This window comes from Plectropomus leopardus, chromosome 11 (genome assembly GCF_026936395.1).
Source record: "Plectropomus leopardus strain MGB_pleo_1.0 chromosome 11, ASM2693639v1, whole genome shotgun sequence".
Taxonomy (NCBI): Eukaryota; Metazoa; Chordata; class Actinopteri; order Perciformes; family Serranidae; genus Plectropomus; species Plectropomus leopardus.
In genome coordinates, this window is record NC_142186.1 from 32,646,772 (window position 1) to 32,671,316 (window position 24,545).

Sequence of the window (24,545 nt, forward strand, 5' to 3'; positions counted from 1 at the left end):
GCCATTTTATCTTTCATGTGCAGTTGGTGTAAATATTTTTTTAACTGTTGAGTTTGGCACCGCAATTTAGTAAGAGTAAAGAAGTAAAAGAGACAAAACCCCACTCCCTCCATCTGTGTATCACAGCAGTAATTCATGGAGAAAGAGATAATTCATAATACAGGAATGATTTTTGTTTCGCTTTAAAGGCTGTTTGTCCCACTCGCGCCACCGTAGCAGGCAGCATGACCCGCCTCCGGCTCAAAAGTCTGGATGAAATTAGGAAGTGCTCCAAAATACATTTAGGAGTGTGACAGCAGTCCGACCTTTAAGATTCAGGTAAACTTCGTAAAGAAATGCCGGTGTGTGTGTGGTGAGTTCAGGGTCCCTCTCTGTGAGCAGCAGCATGTTTTTGTTGCGTTTAAAGTCCATATTTGGGCTCCTCGCTGTTGTTTTGACACTTCAGGAGAGTGAGGCTGCAGCGAAACCAAAACTGGTCGAGTATGGGGCGACGTGCGGGTCTCTGGACAGCGCGGTCAGCCTGAGATCCAGTAAAGACTCGTCCCCGGACGGACCGGAGCCAGGAGACCCCGCAGACGCGTTCGCTGTCCCGACGCTGGACGGGGAGTTCTCCTACCAGCCCGGTGCTCTGCGGGGACCCCTCATCATCCACGCCTTCTCCAACAAGTCCGGGTTCCTGGAGTGTCTGTGGAGCTCCGAGTCGTCTCTGACCAGCCTGGTGGAGGAGCTGCCCAACAGGACCCAGGTGCTCTTTCTGTCCCTGGACGACTCTGCGCCCAGTGATGCGCTCTGGATGAGGGAGCAGGTGCAGCGGGTGGCCATGCACAGGTGAGCGGAGAGGAGACGCTCAAAACTTCAAAACTTTACTAATTTAAAAGTAAATAAATCATTTTTAAAAATCTAAATAAACCAACAGCCCCAAACTCAAAATTATGAAAGAGAAAAAAATGTTAAGAAATAAAAATAATTAATTTTTTAAAAAAAGAGAGAAAGAACCCCCCCAAACTTCCAAATAAAAAATAGAAAAATAATTACCTGAAAATTACCTCAAAATTATTTAAGAAGGAAAAGGTTTTTTTCAAGCAATCAGAATTATGTAATAGAAGACAAACAAAACACCAAATAATTACAAATTTTAAAAAAGAAAAATAATTAACTCAAAAAGAAGAAACATCCACAACTCCCCCAACCTCAAAATTATAATAAACAACAAAGTATTTCACGAATCAAAATTATTTTAAAAAAAGAAGAAAATAAAAACACCCAAAACTTACAAATAAAAAAATTGAAAAATAATTACCTGAAAAATAAGAAACATCCAGAACAACCCCAACCTAAAAATTATTTAAGAAGGAAGAGTATTTTTTAAAGCAATCAAAATTATTTAAAAATAAGAACAAAACAGCAAATAATTCAAATTTTAGAAAAGAAAAATAATTAACTAAAAAATAAAAAACATCCACAACTCACCAAAAGTATAATAAACAAACAACAAAGTATTTAACAAATCAAAATTATTTAAAAAAAAATAACAAAAAACATCCACAAATTCTAATAATAAATATATATTTAATTGGATTATTAATAGTGATGGATTCATTTGTAAGCAGAACTCAACAATATGGATTACCACCTTGATAAACCAGATTCATCGTCCTTCGTGTTTCTGCAGGAATAAGGAGGTTCTGTCCAGGCTGCACTTCTCTCCGGTGCCGGTCTTTGCTCTGGGGAACTGGATCCCCAACGTGCTTTACTACTGGCGCTGCTGGGCACGCAACTGTGTCTTCTCCCAGGCTGTCTTCAAATCTGAGGGTGAGAAAGAGCGCTGTCTCTTCACGGGCCTTTGGGTTCAACACAGTGACGCATTGTGGTGACACTGTCACTTACTAGTAAAATATGTGAAGTAATACCACTGTCACCTAAAATACTCTACGATGGTAAATGTTGTCCTACATAATATAAAGCAGATGCAATTTATTTTATTATCTTAACATCTAAACTACTGTAACCACAGTGTCTTTTTTACCCCAAATCAGCAGGTGTCGTCTTCTCCCCGCCCACAATAAGTCCTAAAGGTACCTTTTCGCTGCTGCCTTTGGTTCCCAAAAAAAAGAGTTTGTACAATCATGACAAAATCATTGAATTTTGTTTCACAAACCTTTAATAGCACATGATGTGCTCAAGGACCATCGTAAATTTGAAAATGTCATGATTATTTCTCTATTTAAAGTTTGTGGTTTGAAGGCATTTTTTCTTTAAAAATCACCAAGACTTTTTAAAGAAAAAGAAAAAATCATCAAGCTTTTTTCTTCAAAACCCCCAAAACATGTTTTTATCACAAAAAAATAAAGAAAACAAGAAAAGTCCACATTTTTTCTTTAAAAATTGCCAAAATTATTCAATGAAAAAAAAAAATCCTTGTTCAAAAGTGAAAAAATCTCTTCTTCAGATCTGGCATGTTACCGGGACTTAACGGTAAAATCAGCTCATTTTATCAGCAAACCTTTGGCCACTTTTTGCACCAGCAGCAAGTTTTTAAACCATTTCAGGGTTTAATGGTGCATGGATGTTTCTGTCCTCACAGGGTGGAAGATGCCCATTATCATCAAGAGACTGGACGCCAGGTACGACTGGCTCATGAAGCGCTGGGAGAAGAGGTCATATCAGCTGACTGATGCAGGCGATGGGTGTGAACCTTTCCCCTCGGCGGCGGGTGCTGTGGCCTGGGTGTCAGAGGGCAACTGCTCTTTCTTCACGAAGGTCTGTCAACGTCAACAAGCTTTTTGCTCACATTATAACTTCCTTTATGATCTGGTAAAAGTCTGTAACGTTCAGAGAAGTAATGTCGTGCATCCCTCGTCCTGACGTGGCTCTGTAATTTACACAGGGACAAACTTCCTTCAATAACACAGCTAAAACTACAGCTCCTCTAATGCAAAGATTTGATTATCCAGAGAAAGGTCTGTTGACTCTATTGTGATCTCCATTTTCTTTTTTTTTTTTTACAAGAATTTAATTTAATTGAAAATAATTTCAAATATATAATAATAATAATAATGATTTAAATATAGTTTTCTGGATTATTTTCTAATAACCCTCCCTACTTTTCAAAGATGAATTTTGAGGTACTTTTCTTGTCACCTTTTACTAATTTCTCACAATGTCTTGCCAAGTTTATAATTGTATTTTCCCATGTTTTTGAAAGAAATTTACAAAAACTTGCTCAGGTTTTAAGGGGTTAAATAGCTTGTGAAAGGCATATTAATGCGGAAAGAAAACTGATGTCAGTCCAGCTTTCTAAAGGCTGAAGAATGACAAACAAATTGAATCAGTGATTAAACTGCTGCTTTTTTCGGGTCATGATTCACTCCGAACGTTGTTTTTAAACACTCAGGAAGTTTTGACTTTCACCTGTAATAAATTCTTCCTTCCAGGTAGAGAATATGGCCAAATCCAACGCCTCCGGTGTCCTTGTCTACGCTCTCCCCGGTAACCCGCTGCAGGACATGAACTGTGAGGACGATGAATGCGACACCACGCTGGACATCCCCGCTGCCATGGTGCATCTGGAGGTTTCGGTTGCTCAGGCGCTCGAGTAAGACGGACTGACCTGCAGGATTAAAAACGTCCTCAGTGTGATGATTAACATCCGTGTGCATCTTTAACCGGACACTTTAACCCTTTGACACCTGAGCAAACTGGTTTGATTTCTTTCAAAAACATGGGAAGAGGATGACGAGCAACTTAACAAGAAATGGCCCGTAAATCAGCAAAAGATTACTAAGAAGCTGAATAAAATAAGCTGAAAATAAACACAAACATAGAAAAGTAAAAAACACAAAAACAAAACAAGAAAATAATAATAACTTTATTTATATAGCACATTTAAAAACTATAGTTTACAAAGTGCTTTGATGGACAGAGAAAAGGAAGGAACTCAACAAGCATGCCAAACAAGTTAACAAAATTACAGCAATAAAAGGAATAAAAGTGATACAGATATTCACCTCGAAAGGCAGTTAAAGTACTGAATTAATCACTGTTGTAAATTTAAGATAAAAAAAAATAATACAAGAAGTAGTGTGAGCAATGGCAGATGATCACAGAAACATCAAGTAAATAAATTTAAAAAATGAAAAGATGGTAAGAACAGGACATCAGAAGGATAAGTAGAGATTAAAGATTAATAAATAAATAATGATAAGATCACATAAAAGCAAGCCTGTAAGAGTTTTAAGAAGCGATTTAAATTTTTTTTTTAATAGTTTTTTTCCTTTCTCCGTAACATCATTTTTAATACATATTTAAATACATTAGAAATATGTTTTGTTTTTTTTTGTTTTTTTTTTACTTTCCCCTTGTTTTTTGATAATATCTCATAATAATTATAATAATAATTAATAATAATCCCCTGCTCAGCTAATTGTCAGATAATTTCAAACCAATTCTGTCACATTTTAGAGGTTTAAAAACTAAAGAAAGGTGTCTGAATGCAGCACAAGGAAACTGATGCCCAACCAGGCGTTAAAGGGTTAAAGGTTAAAGTAATGATACTCTCAAGTCTCTTTGCTTCCTCTCTTATGAAGCTGCTCACTTAATTTTAAATGTTTCCAAAATATATAAGTTCAAGGGTGGAAAAATGTCCCCTGATCAGGGTTTCCACAGTCATGGAAAACCTGGAAAATTATTGAAATCCCACACTTTAAAAATAAAAATAAAATAAAATAGAAAATAGAAAAAGCTCTCTTTTTTAATTTTTTTTTTTTTTTAAGAAAACCAGTTTGGAATACATGTTGTCTTAAAAATCGCCAAAATTACACCAAAATTACACCAAAATGACACCACGTACCACCACAAAATGTAAAAACAGAAATTATTGTTGTATTTTTCAACTTTCCAGTACTCCTTGAGGACATCACTGGGGACGCTGAAATTATGTTTAAATAAAACTATATGTTTGGAAAAAGAAACGACAAAAAAAAAATTATCTCGAGTCCTTGAAAAGTCATGGGAAAGCTTTGAAATTTGGTCCTTGAAAATGTGTGGGAATCCTGCCTGATGTTCCTCACTCCATCTCTCCAAACAACAGGAAATCTGATTTTAAATGTGCGAATATGAAATATAAAATTGTATTTTCTCATGTTCCCCGTCTGGTTTTGCTTTGATAATCTGAATTTGTGTTGCAGGTTTGGACAGCAGGTGTATGTCTCCTTCCAGAACACCCCGTCCCCAAACTTCTTCATCAGTATCGACCATCAGGGGGCGCTGGCGGAGACGGGCTGGTTTCTTTACCCCTCGTTCAGCTTCCTCAACTGGCAGGCACAGTGGTAAGGACCGCAGGCTGTATCAGTAATGGACGTAGCTACCAGGACGTCACCCGCTGGTTTTTGGATTTGTTTTTTTCAATTCTTGGGTTGTGCATAACAGCCAATATTGTTTGGCTGGCACTGTTTAGGAGCGAGTGATGGATCTGACTGAGAAGCTAAAGACGCGATCGTTAGGTTCAGAGCAGCTGTAAATATTCAAAATTGGTCATTTTAATACGGGAGTTTACGGGGACTGACTGTGTTTTGAAGCCTCATGTGGCCATAAGAGGAACTGCAGTTTTCTCCGACGTTGCCGCTTCGTAAGGACACACTGACGTCTGAACGTTTGAAAAAAGTCTTCAGGAGAGTTCATGACGCCTGAGAGTTGTCCGTCCATCCCATTCTCCTGAACTACAATATCTTAACAACGCTTTGAGGGAGTTTCTTTAAATTAGGCATAAACGTCCACTTGGAGTCAAAAATGAAGTGTTAAGACTTTGGTGGTCAAAGGTCAAAACTGAAGGTCACGGCGACCTTACATCTGTCTTATTCTTGAAAAAAGTGTTGTTTTTAAAAGTTATCTCAGGAACAGCTTGAGGGAATTTCACGAATGTAGTTTAGATATGTGTAAGATATGTGATTAAAAATGAAAATGATAATAATAATAAAAACAGAGTTTACAAAGTGCTTTGACATACAATAACAGTAAGAGCTGAATAATAATGCCAAATTAAGGTTACAAATGATTTAAATTAAAATTAACAAGAGAGAAACAACAACAAAACAACACATACCAATAAGAGTAAAGATGTGTGCAGTTTTGTGCAGAGATGTGTAAAATATTGTTTGAGGAATGTGATAAAGTTCACAGTTTAAGGTAAATATGTAATTTAAAAGATGCCCAAAGACGTGGAGAGTTTTTGTTAATCGTAGTGTGAAGTGAAATGTTTATCTCTGACTTTGTTCTGTGTCTCCAGGTTTGATTTCTACGCAGACCTGCAGACCAAACTTCAGAGTCCTGCAAAGGTTGTTTCTGTTTTTGACAAAGTCCAAATGCAGGGGGAGACAGGAGCGGTGGCCACGGTCGACCTGCCGTTAGGTAACTTCATCAGCTGCACGTATGAGATGGGCACCTTTAAATTTGTGCTTTGTGGCCATTTAATACCAGCGGTAGCACGTATTGTAAGATGATCATTGTTAGTGTGTATTTACAAATAGAAAAGTCCTGAAAATGAAACTTTTAGTTGTGACACTAAAACTTTGTTTACAGGGTTCACAAAACACCAAGAAAAGTCATTGAATTTGCAGATAGCAGGTTCCAGGCCTGGAAAGTCATGGAATTTTGTTTCACAAACCTGCATAATCGCACGATATGTTCAAAGACTGTCGTAAATTTGAATATCCAAAGATAATTCCTGTTTTTACAGTTTCTGGCTGTGATAAATCGTGTAATTTTGGGGGATTTTTATCACCCTTTTTTAATGAAAAATAAAAAGGAAAATAGGCCAAAATTTTGAACGCAAAAAAACCCCCCCCAAAAAACCCGGCCAATTCTTTTTTTGAAACAATTGCCAAAAATGTTTAAAGAAAAAAAACAAAATAAACTTTAACTTTTACTTTAAAAATCACAAAAAAGACAACCTAATGGCCAATTATTATTATTTTTGAATAAATACAGAATACAGCTATTTAAATTTGCCCCTCCTCTAAAGCCAGAATAAAAAACTAATTCCCTCCCCAATGCTCAAAACTGAAATATTCAGTTTGAATCCAGTTCTGGATTCATTATATTTTAATATAATATGTATTTTTAAAAGTTATTATATGGTAATTAAAAAGAAGTGATGGGGAGTATTGACGGTTGTTTAAGGGAATTTATGATTTTTAAAATTTGCCTCAAAGGCACTGAAAGTCGTGCTTATGTTTCACGTTTAGACAAAGTGTCAGATTGTGTTCAATAACAGTGAGGCTGTAAATGGAAAAATGAAGTTTATTGCAGGTTTTACAGACTTCTTTCAGTGCAGCTGAGGTATGAGAGGACTATTAAACAGATGAAGGTCTAACCTCGCTGATATAATCCATTTAACGGGACACTTTTATCCAAAGCATCCGTTAGAGATGGCTCAGAACAGCTAACCTGTTGTTAAAACACAACAGAGCTGAGAGGAGTTCAGCATTAGAGCATCAGTGCGAACTCGAGTGGATCACAGTTTTGTTAAAAAAGTTATGATACTAACATTTGCACATCATGTGTCTCTGCAGCCCTGTCGAGCTTTGACACGCTGGAGCTGGATGCAGCTCTGTCGTGTCCCGGCAGGAGAGACACGTCCTGCGCTCACTGGGATCACACAGTGCAGCTGTTTGTCTGCTGCGATCCTCTCGGTCCGTACTGCAACACGGAGCTCGGCCGATGGATCACCGCCTTCCGCAGGTAACGTGCTCACGTAACACACAAGATGATCAGAAAAATGAACTGTTCATATTAATATTTCATCTCTTTTTAGAGTAAATCTAAAGGTGCTGCCTGTGGGGAAATGAGCCATATTTTAAGTTGATTTTAGGTCTGTGCTGATGGTAAATGCAGTAAGTTTAAAAGATAAATTCCTCAGTGTCTGCCATATTGACAGACAATTTGAGATTTCCTTCTTGCACGGCCTTTTTTTTGCAGTTATCTCCACGTACACGGATGCATTGCACCCGAGCTCTTGATGCTTAACCCCAAAATACTCCCCAAACCTGCCCAGCGCGTGAGATGGTCCCATCAACCACTTTGTTTACAAAAAATAAAGGCGTTTAAACCAGCGTACCTCATGGCTTTACTTGCCTTCACCAACACTGCGATCACCTGCAGCCGGTTTATTGGACGTCCTAAAAAACTGCCAAAAGGAAATTGGGGATGCAGCGTTTGTCAGTTACGCTTCAAAACTCTGAAACACACCGCCTGTAGACATCAGAAAAGCCAACCCGCGAAATAATGTTCAAAGAAAACTGAAAACGTATCTTTTTATGTTACTGACTCAACTGCTTTGCATTTTGCACTGCTGCACCTACTTAAAATGCTGTATTTTCCCTGATTTTATGCATTTTACACACTCTTTTTTATCCTTATTTTTATTAATATTATCTCAGTAAATCTTATGTTACATTTTATTTTATGTACTCTATTTTTGTCCTAACTTTTATCTGACTTTTACCAGTATTATCAAGTGGGTTTTATCCTTGTGAGGATGAAGTTTATGATCTCTTTTCTGACTTTATCTTAATGAAACATGCAGGTTTTATTATGTCTTCTATGTTTTTTTTCATGTTAAGCACTTGGTGCATGCAGTTTCTTTGTTGTAAAGTATGTTGGGCTGCAATTTTTTGTATGGAAGGTGTTATACAAATAAAGTTTAATTTATTATTATTATTATTATTATTATTATTATTATTATTATTGTTGTTGTTGTTGTTGTTGTTTGACAAGAACACCAGAAAAACACTGTTGTGTTATCAACAAACAGAGTGTGCGGGGATGGCGTTTCTCTGTAGGCTGTTAAAAAGCATTTATATGGTTCAAAATGTGTTTTTCTGTGAGAATCTTGCTGTTTTATCTGATTTGTGTGATATGACTTGTACTGTATGTGTTGTTTTGGCAGAGGCACTGGGCGCTGGCTGACAGACGTGTCCCTCTGATCCCCTGCTGGACAGCAACACGTGCGCCCTGACCATGAAGACGGTGCCGTGGGCGATGCCGTGGGTCGCCTCGCTCAACCTGAGATTCAGTGTCAGCAACCGGACAGGTACAAGCCGTCACAACACTGAACACACATTAAAAAACAGTTTTTGGGTGCACTGATGAGGCAGTATAATGGGGCGGCACTGCTTCACATGACCGAGACAGATGTTTGCCTGTGTTTGTTTGGACAAACCAGGAATAAAAGACCCCCAGAAAATAGCAAGGAATTAGTAAAATGCACAAGAATATCACCTGAAAATTAACTTTTTAAAGAAAGTATAACAAAAAAACAGAGAAATGACCTGGGAAAAATGCTTAAAATTATAATATTTCTGTAAAATAACTTTAAATATGTAATTGTGATTTTATATATATATATTATTATTTTATTTTACTTATTTTATTTTTTCCCATAACTTTTTTCTTTTTTGCCTAAACACTTCCCAAGCTTTAAAAAATGCTACTTATTTCTTGCCTTTATTTTTTTTTTTAAAGAAATTCCCAATTTGTGTGTATATATATATATATTATACAACATAAAGTACACAGTATGTCAACATATATGTCAACTTTTTTAAACAGAAAATGACATCTATATATACCTCTCAGGAGGTGGTATCATTTCATTGGTTGGCTCTCAAAGGTCATGGTTTGATTTTTTGCATTGGTCGTGTCTGGATTTTAAAATAAGACACACATTAAATGTGAAGCTTTTAGTTCTTGGAAATGATGCTGACTCAGCTCTCTTAAAAAATACAAAAATACTGTGTGATTATGACTCAGATGATGGCTGGGGAATAAACAGTGTAATGATAATAAATCATTGTAGAATAAATAAATAAAAGTTTATGCATGCAGTTTGGGTTTTGGATTGATGATCAGAATCTTAAAAAATTAAGGAATAAAAATAGATATGATATATTTTTTCCAAATATCTTAAAAGACTCGGGTAACTTATATTTTGTCAAAATAAAATTGGCTTAAACATTTTTCTTACTGACTGATTTTCTGCTGATGTTATTGTGTGTGTTTAAATACATTTATTTCATTTACAGTTTGTCAAGATGATATATGGCATTACAATGTTTTATTTTGCAGTATTTGAAAATAACTAAAGCACTGTACTTGTACTGTAAAGTACAATTTTTAGGTACTTCCATTTCCTGCAAATTTCTGCTTTTAAATATTATGGTTTTACTTTGCTACATTTATTCGACACCTATAGCCTCTTTGCAGATTTTTATTAATAATACAAAATATAATCAAAACACAAATAATGATGTGTTAATATGGATAACGAAGCCTCCTGTTTTGCAGATAATTATGCAGAGAAGCTCCGCCCCTTCACAGTGATGCCACTGTACAACGGAGGAACCTTCGACAAAAACTACAACAAGAGATTCAAGCCAATCAAACTCTCCGTCCCGCCGTCGACCAAAAAGGTAACAGACCTGATCATAATTAACCATTTAAGGAGCTTCTTGTCTCACCGCAGCAGCCTGCGTCTGTCCTCTAGGTGGAGCTGTTCGCTGTCATCACCGCACACGGCTACGATGAAAACAAATGTGGAGAATTTTGCGTCACGTCCCACCACTTCTTGATCAACAGTGTTTTTAACAACACACTCACATTCGACTCTGCAGGTGAGAAATATATCGATGAACATTTACAACAATCCTACTTTATTTTTAGTTGCTTTATTTTTATGCTCAGTTGCTTATCTTTTTTTAGCAGATGGAGGTTGCACAATTGAAATGTATTTATTTGTTTGTTTGTTGGGACAATGCAAATGAACAAACTAAAACTTCAGCCTGTTGCAAACAAGCTGCAGTAATTAATGCTTCACGTATAGAGATTATTAATATTTTCCAGCTCCTGTTACACACAATAACGTCCATACAGTAACAGTGATGGTAAAAGAAGAGCAAAAGGTAAATATTTAAGGTTACAAAGTTACATAGAATTATAACATATAGTTATGGTGGGAAAAAAAGACAAAACCACACAAATATCAGGATTACATACAGTTACAACACTCAAATATAAGACATAAAATATTTAAAAACGCTCACATCTCTTATTTTGCTTCAGCCAACCTTTAACACTTTTATTAAATATCTTAATATCTTATGTTTGTTGTATTTGGTTGTTCATGTGCTCCACATTTTACAACCTTTTAATGGATTTTTTTGGTTTAAATTTCCTTTTTTAAGGACTTCTCATATAGTGGCTGTAAAGTTGATATATTATTATTATATATAAGTGCTCAGAAAAATAGAAATTCAAACAGTTATTTAATAGAAAGGTTCAGAAATTGAAATTGAGGTGAGATAGTTTTGTAAAAGATCAAGAATGAACTTTTGAGCTCAACATTTAGGTCATTAGATTTGTTTTTTTAAATCCTTCAGGTATGATTTGAAAGTCGAACATCCAGTGCTAATTAATCACCTGATGTCCATTATCTTTACATACATTGATGTGATTTAAAAGACAGTAAGATGTTAGTTTTGCTTGTTTAATGTTTACTAAAATGTGTTTTGCGGCTGTTTAATTGTTGATGTCTTCAAGTGCCTGATTTTTTTCTGACAGCACTCAAAAGCCCAAAATAAATTCTGTTTACGACGACATAAAACAGAAATTTTCAAGATATTCTCACTTTTGAGAAGCTGGAAACCAGCAAAAGTTTGCTGTGATTACTTTATAAAATACTCTCAAGGTTAAGTTCTTGTAAATTGTTCTTTATATGAATAAAACAGACGCTCAGCTGCAGATTAACAGGTCGTTTCCTGCAGTGATTGTTGTGTTTACGTCTCTCGTGGTGTGAAACCGTCAGGTACGCCTCTGGGCTGCACTCTGTTGGTGAAAGAGGGCGCGGTACCAAACGAACACGGTACGTGGCTGTACGGGCGAGGAGGCTGGTGCGACGGACTGCAGGTCGACCCCTGGAGGACGGACGTCACCAAACAGGTGCAACACCACAAAAAACATTTGATTTTTTTTTCTTTTTTTCTCCAAAATAGCCCTGTTTTAGTTGCATTAATATTTTTTTTAATTAATTTATTTCTTATTTGTTTAAATGTAGGTTTTAACTTAAATACTAGTTTTATACATTGCATTGTAGCATAAAACACAGTTTCATATTTAAGACACTTTAGACTCAGCACATTATCCATGTTTATAATCTAAATATTCACATATAGGTTTTGATTGGTTATTAGTGTATTTCTCTACATTTATGTTTTTATACACTTACATACTCAGTGTAATATTCACACTTTATTTTTAAATATTTACTTAGGGCGAATAGTTTACTTTTACTATATTTATATTTATATACTTGTGCTGGTGCTGATTTCTCGCTATAATTGTCCACGCTGGCATCAGAGCGACTTACAGGGCTCAATAAAGTATTTCTGATTCTAATTTATTAATAATGGATCAACTTTATAAGACAAATATGCCTGTTTTTTTGTTTGTTTGTTTTTTTGTTTTTTTTTGTTTTTTAACTTTTGTGTAACTTGTTGAGTTAACACTTTGAAATCTCTGGTTTTTGACGATTGCAATATTAAGAGGTTTAAAGCCGCATTTCCTCCAGTAGATTTATAAGAACCTGACACACTAAATAATCAAGGTCACACTGACGTAAAACATAAAATAATGATTAATTTTTCTAAAGTGTGCGTACAGGCTCCTGAAATAATCACGTAAACTCCTGACTTGTTTCCTGCACAGAGCGCTCTGGTGTTCTCAGCAGCCACAGTCCTGAGGTCAAATTTGGGATTTTTAGTGTTTATTTGTTTACTTTTACTTGAGAAATTACTGCATTCTGTGTGTGTGTGTGTGTGTGTGTGTGTGTGTGTGTGTGTGTGTGTGTGTGTGTGTGTGTGTGTGTGTGTGTGTGTGTGTGTGTGTGGCTGGTCCTATATATCATCAAAACATGTAGGAAAATGTCCAGTGTCCTGGAAAGTATTATCATTTTCATTAATTTTACCTTTTAATTTCCTTTCTTTATTTTAATTTTCAGGTATTTTTCTTCATTTTTGAGCCACTTCTTGTTAAATTGCTTGTCGCCCTCCCACATTTTTTTAAAAGAAATCAAGCCAATTTTCTCAGGTCTCAAAGGGTTAATTCCATACTGGGTGTGTTATGACCCACTAAATTTCGACACAATACGAGATGAATACGTCAGATCTTTTCATTATCTTCTCTATCATCTGAACCATTTGCCGTCTCGATTTTACAGACTCGCAGATTTTGTAGATTTGGCCGTTTTTCCTTTGTGCTTGTAAGAAAGCTGCAGTTAAACGTTGTTTTTTCTCTGTTTATTGTTGTAATTTCCTGCTTTATTGTGCTGCCGCCTACAAAGTTAACGCAGCTCAAAATCCACTTATGAACGACATGGATCAAAGGTTTCATGCTGCTTCAGTTTTAGAAATACATTCATCCTCACAGATTTATCGTTTCTATATTTCAAAGTGCCCGTTCGCCGGAGAAATGAATTTGTTCTGTGTATCGAGCTGCAGCTCTGTCAAAAAAAGACGAGGCGTGCACTGTTGTTAATTTCTCTGAGGCTTTTGAAATATGCCGTGACGTATTTGTGACTGAGATCAGTTCAGGTTTTATTTATTGCTTTAAGATATATCTGATATTTAAACTCTGCGTCTGTATCTCCTCAGAGTTTTATGACTTTATTTCTTTCTGTCTGTCCTCTTCCAGCTGAACATGAGCCAGTTTCAGTCCAACATCATCGTCTACTTCGGCCTGTTCAACGGGACAGACCCTAACCCGTCTCAGGAGCCCGGTTACATCATCATGTCGTCTTTTCTCGTCTTTTACAAGTGACGCCGCTCTGTGAAGCTCTGCATTGTGAATGGTGATTTGAAGTAATGACTGTGTTGTGTGCGCACAATCAACGTCAGAGATTAAATTTCTATTTTCCTACTGCTTTCACCGACTGTTTCCATTCTGCCTGCTCCCGTTTCATGAACTTGCGCAGACAGGAGGTAACCTTTAGGCTCGATAAATGATTTAAAAAGTTGTTCTTGTGGAGAATATAACCCGTCAGGCTCGCCCAGCACAATCGGCCGTTTGCATTTTGTCTCAAGACGTTACCTTGAAGTCGAGCCTGACAGCTTAATAGGCTCTCATCGTGCTTTTTTTATGCTCCGAGCTGAAGTCGCTCTGAGAGCATCGGCCTCACCTCGCTAATTACACGTCATCAAGTCCGACTTGAATCTTTGAGGTGAGGAGCGTGTTGCTCAGTGAGTCAGCTCCTTGTGCCTCTTACTGTCGTTTTGTTCTTGTCTTTTATCAGACGTTCGTGCAGTGCAGAGGGGCCGACCGCAGATGTGGAAAATTATCCAGAGGTTAGACTGCTGCTGCAGAAGTATCTGTAATACCAAGTATTTATTATAAGTATGTGATTAGAGAAAAAAACTAATTATGCGCCATGCAACATGTGACATTACATTAAAGGAACACTGTGTAGGATTTAGTGATTTAGTTTTTACAGGGAGACGAATTATCGACAGAGGTCTCATCTTCAAAGCAAAAAAGCACACCCAGTGATTTAACGGTCTCAGCAGGATTTTGTGATGTGTTTGGTTTGTCCATTCTGGGCTGCTGTAACACCAAGACGATCTCCGTTAATGAGGACCTGCTCCTTATGTAGATATAAACAGCCTATTCTAAAATAACTGAGATTATTATTTTCAAATGTTTATACACTCATGAAAAGACACTTATTAGATTATATTTAATTTCTGCAGATATATCCCCGTAAATCCTGCACACCGGACCTTTAACGTAGCAGCTGCTTTGGTCCAAAGTGACTTACAATAATGATTTTCCACCTCCAGTGCATGAAATTATATGTTTATTTGCTTTGTTTTTTTTCCTTAAAAGACATTTCACAGTAATAAAAAACATAAACAAAAAATGTAAGACATTAAGTAAAAAAAAAAAAAAAAAAAAAAATCATTGCATCATACAAAGCGGTTACGTTTTCGGAGTAGAAATGTTAGTGGTTATAAAATGTGTTTTCCACAGTGTGTCAGTAACATCACAGGTATCATCTTTTCTGCTTTAGCTCAGCTCGGTTTACACGATTAACACACAACTCCCAACAGGAAAAAAACAAAAACATTTAAGAGTATTTCACCTACTGAACAATTTAAAACTTAAACTCCATTTCAGGCTAATTTGGTTTAATGTCGCCTCTTTTATCTTCCCTATCCGTGTCGACGAAGCTACAAGTAAAATACTAAGCTGCTGAAGTTCATGTTGAAGTCGCATCTGTCGTCGCAGCCGAATGTTTTGTTGGTGGCCACAAGTTATCGAGTATATTCAGACCTTGACGCAGGTTTCTCTGCAGCTCTTCTCACTCTCAAACTGGTTGCTGTTTCCCAGACAGCCTCCGAACCAGAACTGAGCGCAGGAGTTAGCTGTGGCGTCGTAGTACCACTTCACCACGTAGTCCCGGCACGGTCCTGGATCCAGCACGTGGCTGCAGCGCTCCGCTAGAGACAACCCCAAAAAAATAAAGTGTCAAATTTGGCCACATGGTCCCATGTTAACCCTGGACACCTGGATCCGCATCAGTTTTTCAGACGCCTTTTACAAGTAAACTCTAAAACTTGAAAAAATCAGTACGATGTCTTTAAAAAAGACATGAAAAAAAAGCTGTGAGCAGCTTGTTATGAAATATTCACAAAGTGAGAAAATTTAGAAAATCATTTTAAAAAAAGTATTTGGGAAAAATGTCTGGGGAAAAAGAAACATGCTGTGAAAAAAACACATTTATAGATACATTTCATAATTACATAAAGAAAACATTATTTTTCCAGGTCAGTTCCTTTTGTTTTTATTTATTTATTTGATTAATTATAACTAATTTTCAGGTAATTTTCTTGAACTTAACTTATTAAGTTTTGGCACATTTTTTTTTTTTTGTTGCTTGCCTCTATTCCCATGTCTTTTAAAGAAATTGTGCCAATTTTCCCAGGTTTCAAAGGGTTAACTGGCTATATTCTCTTAAAATGACATATTAAGGAGACCTTTCAATGTTTCTTATGTCTTCACTAACTTGTACAGCCAGCAGATGTTATACTTTTTAAATCCTATGTCCCAAAATGTGCCTAAAAATAAGGTTTCTTATTTTTAGGCATCGATATTTCCACAGCGGCTCAACAGATTTTTACCATTTGAACTATTTGAAACGTCCATATTCTTTCGTCATTTTGCAATAAATGCCCCCCCACCAAAAAAAACCCCAAACTATCTCTTGCATTACAGAATATTTGGGGGGATTTTTGTTTAAATGTTTACATTCATGCTCCAATAAAATGTCAGCGAGGTAAAGTTTACCCGTTTTGAGCTTATCCCTCAGCCCTCGAACAGGACATTTCAACCAATCATGTCTCTGTCCTGCAACTCTTCCACTCTTACCTGATATGTAGGTGTCAGAGGGCAGAGGAGGAGGAGTCGGAGGTGGCGCCGGTGTCTTCTTCTCAGTCGGGGTCTTCAGAGTGGGACCTGCCGGCCCGATGGCTCCCGTCATCACCACATGGTGGTTCGGCTCCTTCACGTCAAACTGTGGGAGGAACTCTGTGACGGGTCTGAAGGGTTCCCTGTCGAAGAACGGAAATCTCTGAGTCTCTGAGGAGCTTCTGTCGTCCGTCTTGGGTCTCTGCAGAGTGATGGGCTCTCTGCCGGGCTGTGGCACCAGAGGGCCGGGCTGTAACGGAGCAGAGGGATTTAATCTGCTGTACCTTTAATTATCCAGGTAAGATAATACAAAGGTGGCGTTACAACACCAGCTCCATCTGCTACATGAAGACCACTAAATGTGTTGAAAGCTACAAAAGAAAAAGTCAACCTTAACGTACTAAAATCCTAGAAACACACTAAAAATCCAGAAATATCCTAAAATCCTTGAAATGGCCTAAAATCCTAGATATGTGCTAAAATTCCAGAAATATCCCAAAATCCTTAATATGACATAAAATCATAGATATGTGCTAAAATTCCAGAAATATCCCAAAATCCTTAATAAAATCCTAAAAAATCCTAGAAATGTTTTAAGACCTAATGTCCTAATATCTTTAAAATATCTTACAATTCTGTAAATACTTGAAACCTTATAATTATACAGTAGTATACAGTATGTATATATATATATATATATATATATATATATATATATATATATATATATATATATATAGTTTTTTTTCTCTTGGTCTTTTTTTTTACCTTGCTTTAAAAAAAAACATTTTATAAATGTATTAATTTTGTGCAATTCATGAAACATTTCTTAGCAAGTTTCTCATTGCATTTTTTTCCCTCCATGTTTTTTGAAATTGCACCAATTTGCTCTGGGTTTAATGGTTCAAATGCAAATACAAAATAAGTGATGTCAGTCCAGTTCTCAAAAGGCTGAATATTATCCAAAAATATATGGAAAATGTGCAGGAATATATATATTTTTATTTCTTATATATTTAAAATTATATTATATATTATTATACAGAAAAAAGATAAAAACACATATAGAGGTAACTTTATTTTTTTTTTTTCTGGTTTTTTTTTTTTGGTCTTCTCTTCTTGGTTGCTTATTTTAGATAATTTTCTTTGATTTTTTATTTATTTATTTATTTACAAATTTCATGCAAATTTTTGGACCACTTTTTGTAAAGTTGCCTTCTTCCCATGATTTTGAAAAAGGTTAAGCCATTTTGGTCAAGTTTCAAAGGGTTAAACAGAAAAAGAGACAAACCACCGTCTGAACCCTCCTGATGTCTCCAGTGAAGGTTGGCGTGTCGGTACCGGTCCTGTACGGAGGTTCTCGAATGTTACCCGAGACCTCGGGGAGTCTGGAGCTGAACAAATGTCTCTCTCCGTCCTCACAGATTTGACTCAGCAGTTTTCTCTCCAGAGCTGCAAATGAAACAAAACAGTAAATATTTCATAAATAGAAATACTCTCACTGCGTACTTTAATCTCTGTTACTGCAGGACATCACAGGTGCACAGATTCCCTGAAGTGGCTTCTCTGTCAGCCACAATTTGAGCAGTTTGAGTTGTCTTGCTCAAGAGCACCAGGGTAGTTGTTGTTCTGGAACATTAACCCTTTGAAACCTGGATTGTCATCCTTTTTTTGTGCCTTTGCCAAGCATATAAACGTCTGAAAAAATGAGCAAATTTATGTGATTTCTTTCAAAAACATGGGAAAAAAGTTAACAAGCAACTTCATATGAAATGTCTCGCATATTACAAAAAAACTGTAAATGATGGCAAGAAAATTACTTTAAAAATTGGCTGATTGAGAGAGAGTAATTAAAATATTTTCAAATAACAAGGAAAAATACCAAGAAACTTGTATCAGTATACACACACACACACACACACACACACACACACACACACACACACACACATATATATATATATATATATCTACATAGGATCTTTTGCTATAATTTTTTTTGGCTAATTTTCTCATATTTTTTGGTCATTTTTTAAAGTTGCTCATTACCTGATTTTCATGTTTCTGACAGAAATCAAGCAAATTTAAGTTTTTTAAGGGGTTAATGTTCAGACTCGGCTGTTTCCGCTCACTGATGTGTGTGTGAGGATGAAACAGCAGTAGCAGCTCTTTGTTGCCACCAAGTGTCAGCAGGTGAAATTGTTTGAAATTTCCAACTTAATGTGCAGATGAATTTTTGGACATTTCCTGAGCCCAAATCTTGTCTTTCTCTCTACAAGAGAAAAAAACATTTTTCTATTAAAGTTCACACATCATTTATGAGTCCTGAATTGCAGTTTTGGCCTTCAGTTCAAATCTCAAATTACCAACTACGTGCACACGGACAATTTCCTGCCAATAGCCACATTTGAAACACAAAATTAGTTTGTTAGTTAGATCTTAATTTTGAATATGCCAACTAAAATAGGGGAACAAAATAAAATATATGCAAGAAAAACAATACCAGAATGCCCATCGGACATATTCAGGAAACAAATCTGAGTATTTCATGTCCGAGACGACGTAAGAGGAAGTGAATATTTATCAGATCCTGCCCCTTTTTTCAGTTTTCTCTCTTACCATTTTCCTTCTTCCTGTCATGTTTCCATGTTTGATTCTAATGTAATTATTGAGAATGACTCACCTGGAAGTGTTTTGAATTCAGCGATCAGGTACACGTGCTCGCTGTCGGGGTCAGACGCCATGAGACTGAGCTCCTTCTTGAACTCCTCGTACAGTGGATCGCTCTCGTTCACCACGCCGATCACAAACATCTCGATGTTACTCCCCTGAGCCTCGGACACGGCCCTCTCCAGACTGACCGTGTCTCTCTTGTCCGCCTGCCCGTCCGTGATGATGATGGCCACCTTCCTCACACCTGGCCGCGCCGCCTTGAACACCTGGTTGGCCTGTTGGATGGCGCTGCCCGTGAACGTCCCCTCGCCAAGGTAGGTCATGGAGCGCACGGCGGACTTGATCTCATCCCGAGTGGCTTCCTGTCTGAGGCTGGCCACCACCATGTTGATGTGGCTGTAGAGGACCACACCGACCCGCGTGGTGTCGCGGCTGACCGAGGCTCGGTCGATCAGGGCGTTTACAAAGTCTTTGATCACGTTGAAGTTGTCTGGGCCGACGCTCTCCGAGCTGTCGATCACAAAAACCAACTCTAAGGGGGTTTGGCGGCAGGTCACTCCACAACCTGAAGGACCAAATCGAGTCAGTTTTACTGATATTCAGACGTTTACAACAGAAGTTATCTCACGACACTTTTCACACACAGCAAAGTTTTGATGACTGGGTGCCAGTTTAGGGAGCCAGCCGCGGGAAAATGCAGTCGTCCACATAAACGTACACAAACTTTTGGCAAATCAAATCAAATTGATTTATATAGCACATTTAAAAACAAATGTAACATAAAATAAGACAGATAAGATCAACTGCATGCATAAAAATAATATAAAATATTAAAAAATCAGTATGAGCAGCCGAAGGCTATTAAAAATGTGACAAAACATGATTCGGTGTGACATTTCAGCCTGTTGTTATTCTGAACTTGTAACGTGACGCTTTGGGGGTGGAGTAAGATCGCAACGCCAGAAGTCAAATTTTATGTTTGCATGAAATGCTGCCGAAAGGTGTCAGAAAACGTGGTGGTCGCGGTGTTATTACACGCTGGTGGGCGGTGGTCAGGTCGAACTTCTGCTGGAAACAACGTAATATCAGGAGCGCGAGGGCACCTGTACGGCGGGCAGGAGGGGCGACTTTCATGTGGGAGTCTGAGTGTGATGTATTTTTTACGATGTGCCTCTTTTTTCTAATTCAAACCATCCATGCCAGCATGTGCTTTTGTTGACGTCCTGATGTTGGTTGCCATGCCCATTTGTTGCCGAAACATAACCACATGCAGCATCACCCCACCATGTGCTTGTGCTGACATCACGGTAGCGGTATCCCAAAACATCAACAGCAGACACAGAATGACACGTCGAGCGTAATATGTAGACGCAGAAGTCCACTGCAAAGCGGCAACATGTGACGAGTTGGGATGAGGATGAGCTGCACACTCACTGTCACGAGTTTCCAGACAACCAACCTGACAGACGCTCGTTAGGGAGACACAATTTGATGCAAGCCAAGTTTTGTTACTGAAAATATTGCAAAGGGCTGCCGAGGATTAAAATATAATGCATGTATTTCATGTCAGGTTCAGGGGTCGCATTAAATGTTTCTGTGGGCCACCATTGGCCCACGAGCCACACTTTGAGCAACTCTGTTACAGCACACAGACAGAAAGGATCGACACAAATTCAAAATGTGAGTTTCTGGTTACTTACTGCATATGGATCTCACTATTTTGATGATTTCTTCCCTCTGTGAAACAGAACGTGCAAAATTTTAACTATAAACTGACTTGTTGCTGAGTTACAGTAAAGAAATGAATCTGTGATTATGAGGACAAACTTCTGTCTTTCAGCTTTAATTTGAGGGCGTTTAAATCCAAATCAATTGGAGCAGTTTGAGATGTTTATGGACAGTTCTTAGTTTATTTCCATCCATCTTTTTTCTGCTGCTGATCGGCGCTGAACGGCTGCAACAAGGTAGTTTTAACCCCCCGAGGTTTCACAAGCCAGATCAGATATTTTGTTGCTCCGTCTTGTTCTGGTGCACCTCTGAGTCCTGAAAATCTCTAAAGAAAGGCGTCTTTATCAAATGCCCGAACCACCTCAACTGGCTCCTTTCGATGCGAAGTGAAGGAGGAAATGAGCCAGAAAAGAAGTTACACAAAATTGGGCAAGAATTAGAAAAAAGTGCAAGAAAATTACATGAAAATTAGCTAAAAAAAATAAATAACTTCAAAAACAGTAAAAATACATTTTAAAAAAAGAATCAAATGATTATGGAAAAAAATAACATATTTTAAATGTGTAATCACAATCATTATTAATGTCGTTTTTCCCTAGCTTTTTTCTTTTTTTTTTAAATTATTTTCCTCTAAATTTATAAAGAACTCAATTTCTGAATCTACTCATTTCTTGCAATTTGTGGAATATTTCTTACAAAGTTGCTCATTGCCCTTGAAAATAAAATGTTTTTGAAAGAAATCGCACCAACAAGCAGCACAAGAAAAGTGATGTCGCTCCAGGTTTCAGAGGGTTAAGGTTATATTTAAGTTTACAATAACTCATTTTAATTACTTTCTTGAGCCTAAATTTATGGGAGTAAAACCCTTTTTTATATGTAAAAAGGGTTACAACTCCTGCTCTGTTCATCTGATGTGGATGTGAGTCAAACACAGCACTTAAACCCCATGAGCTGAAGCAGAGCGCCTAAATAATAAAAAACACACCAACGTCTCAACATTACTGCTACAGAGCGATGCACGTTACTCACCGTGAGTCCAGGGTCTCCCTTTTGTCCCACTCTACCCTGTGATGGCAAAGAGATCATCATTTATTATCTGATCACATATTCTAAGGTTTCCTTGAAAAGCATTTATATCACTCTTAAAAGTATGATTTATGACCAAAGGTCCGGTGGCTCCGGGTTCTCCGGGTTCTCCTCTGTCTCCCCTTTTGCCTTTTTCCCCTCTGAAGCCTCGTTCTCCCTGCAGGAGGAAAAAAATAAACGTTGTTTTTGATTCACGCAGGAGGGCTGCAAAAGAAAGAGGTGTTTTTTTTAACCTTTAACCCACTGAAACCTGGATCCATGTCAGTTTTCTTGTGCTGTTTTCAGACACTGTTTACAAGCTGTTTAACCCTTTGAAACCTGGGCAAATATGTTTGAGAGCAGTGAGAATGTTGCAAGAAATTTTCCCACAAATTGTAAGGAATATGTAAAAGGTGACAAGAGAATGACCTAAAATGAGTAAAAAAAAAAAAAAATGCGGGTAAATAAAGAAAAAAACTACAAAAATGTCCAGAAAACTATATTGATAATTATTATAATTATGTATTTATGTATTTATTGTTACAGAAGAAAATACAAAAAAGTTTGTATTTATTTATCATCATTTTATTTATTTTCAATTTTCTGCACTTTTTTGGGAGGTAATTTTCTTGTTTTTTTTTTTTTTTTTATTTTAAATTGAAAATTTTTGAGCCATGTCCTAATAAGTTTCTCATCACCACCTCTGAATGTTTTTGCAAAAAATCAGACCACTTCGGGGCGTTTGGTGGCTTAGTGGATAAAGCAGGCGTCCCCTGAATGAAGGCAGTTATTTTTCTGCATGTCATCCCCTCTCTCTCCTCCTTTCACGCTATTGATCTGTCCTATCTAATAAAGGCAAAAATGACAAAATAATAATAATAATTTAAAAAATCAAACCAGTTTGCTCAAGTTTCAAAGGGTTAACAGAGTGCCTGTACACATGAAAACATCTGTAAAACTGTCATTGAAATCATTTGATGAATATTAGATTACATGTGTTCTGCAGTTCACAAATTTAATTTTTCTATGAGCTGATGTTATTTTTTCACTTTTGTTTGAAGTAATTGTATTTCGTGTTTACTGTGGTTATTATAACACAGGTTCACACAGCCGAGCTGACGTCATATTGTTACCTTGTCTCCCTGCAGACCTTGTCCCGGAGGACCTCTGGGGCCGGGGATCCCCTGAAATCCAGTCTCCCCCTGCAAACACAGAGCGCGGTGCATGTCAGAGAGAACTTATTCAAATCATAATGAAGGTAAAATAAAGTTTCTCTCGTCTGTCTTTAACTCGTGAGGCTGAGACTCTAAACCAGATAGATTTGTTTTCTGCATTCACACCGAAACTGTTCAGCTTTGATGTTAGACACCTTTGCATCCTTCATCAGCGGTGTGCGTGGTTACTATTTAATTTGAAGTCATTTTTAATTAATTAATAATCCTTCTTGTGAAGTTTGCCGATATGTAGCACCTAAATTTGTCTGTGAAAAAAATATTTTATCACTAAATTACTGTTAATAGGACAATATAGGATGTAACAGGCTCTGATGGCCGCTGCAAAACGGCCAGATCTTAAGATTAGAGATGAGATTTTCTTTTATTCATCCCACAATGAGGAAATTTGCATTGTGTGTACAAGATAAGCAGCAAAAGAATAATTTAAATAGTAAAAAAAACAAAGTGCCAACTAGCAAAAAAGTAAAAAAACAAGGTGCCAAACTCAACAGTTAAAAAATATTTTTAAGCATTGTACTGCACATAATTGCGTAATAATAATAATAATAATAATAATAATAATAATAATAATAATAATAATAATAATAACCGCCACCATCCATATCCATGTGACCTAACTCTCCCAAAAACCACAATCACAAAAAATAATAAAAATATCTAAGAACTGCCCAAAATCATAATAATCTAACTCCAACAAAACTTTTACTACGTTTTAAAAACAGACTAATAACTCTCCAGTGAGTCCAGTCAGGTGATACAGTACAGCACTAATAAACTGCCGAATGCAGCTGATTTTCAAGATCAAACTTGAAGAGTCTGCAGCCGACAGCGTTCAGTGTTACCTTTGGTCCTTGGATCCCCTCTCCAGGTAACCCCTGTGCTCCAGGTGGTCCCATCTGTCCAACCAAACCCTGCAGGAAATTCAAGGGGTTAATACATTTATAGTTCAGATACAACAAAAAATTAAAATACAAGCCGATGTGACTATAGATCAGACTACCTTCGGACCAATGAGGCCAATTCCTGGTGGCCCAGCAGGTCCAGGAGGTCCAGGCAAACCTCTGTCCCCCTGAACAGGGACACAGTGATAGATATTTGTCATTAACATCAGAAATACAATCTCAGATGGAAAGAAAAAAAAATAAAATAAATACAATTATTAAATTTTAACTATTTATACAGTGTTAATTTATCTCACAAGAAAACACGTTTTGGACAAATTTCTGAGAAAATTAAATCTTTTTTAGAGTAAAATGATGATAACATTAAAGCATTTGTGATTTTAAAAAATATATAAAATAGAGGATAAAATAAATAAAATAAAATAAAATAAAC

At 37.0% G+C, this 24,545-nt stretch overlaps 2 protein-coding genes across 2 annotated transcripts in view; one reads left to right on the plus strand and one right to left on the minus strand.

The window, feature by feature from the left end:
- Positions 1 to 217: 217 nt before the first annotated feature.
- ngly2 (N-glycanase 2) lies at positions 218 to 13,974 on the plus strand. Its single transcript, XM_088084649.1, is given in 13 exon segments — positions 218 to 828; positions 1,673 to 1,812; positions 2,585 to 2,760; positions 3,435 to 3,595; positions 5,187 to 5,327; positions 6,284 to 6,405; positions 7,569 to 7,737; positions 8,945 to 8,971; positions 8,973 to 9,088; positions 10,342 to 10,466; positions 10,541 to 10,667; positions 11,858 to 11,991; positions 13,741 to 13,974. Coding segments are annotated over 13 exon segments (2,007 nt in total). The 5' UTR covers positions 218 to 385; the 3' UTR covers positions 13,867 to 13,974.
- A 908-nt stretch (positions 13,975 to 14,882) lies between these two features.
- Positions 14,883 to 24,545, minus strand: part of col28a1b (collagen, type XXVIII, alpha 1b) — a 28,459-nt gene continuing 18,796 nt past the window's right edge. The window contains 10 exon segments of the mRNA XM_088084646.1: positions 14,883 to 15,542; positions 16,471 to 16,759; positions 17,801 to 17,961; positions 19,193 to 19,747; positions 20,883 to 20,919; positions 21,940 to 21,975; positions 22,073 to 22,153; positions 23,109 to 23,177; positions 24,053 to 24,121; positions 24,211 to 24,279. Of these exon segments, the coding sequence (XP_087940772.1) occupies positions 15,370 to 15,542; positions 16,471 to 16,759; positions 17,801 to 17,961; positions 19,193 to 19,747; positions 20,883 to 20,919; positions 21,940 to 21,975; positions 22,073 to 22,153; positions 23,109 to 23,177; positions 24,053 to 24,121; positions 24,211 to 24,279 (1,539 nt within the window). The 3' untranslated portion in view covers positions 14,883 to 15,369.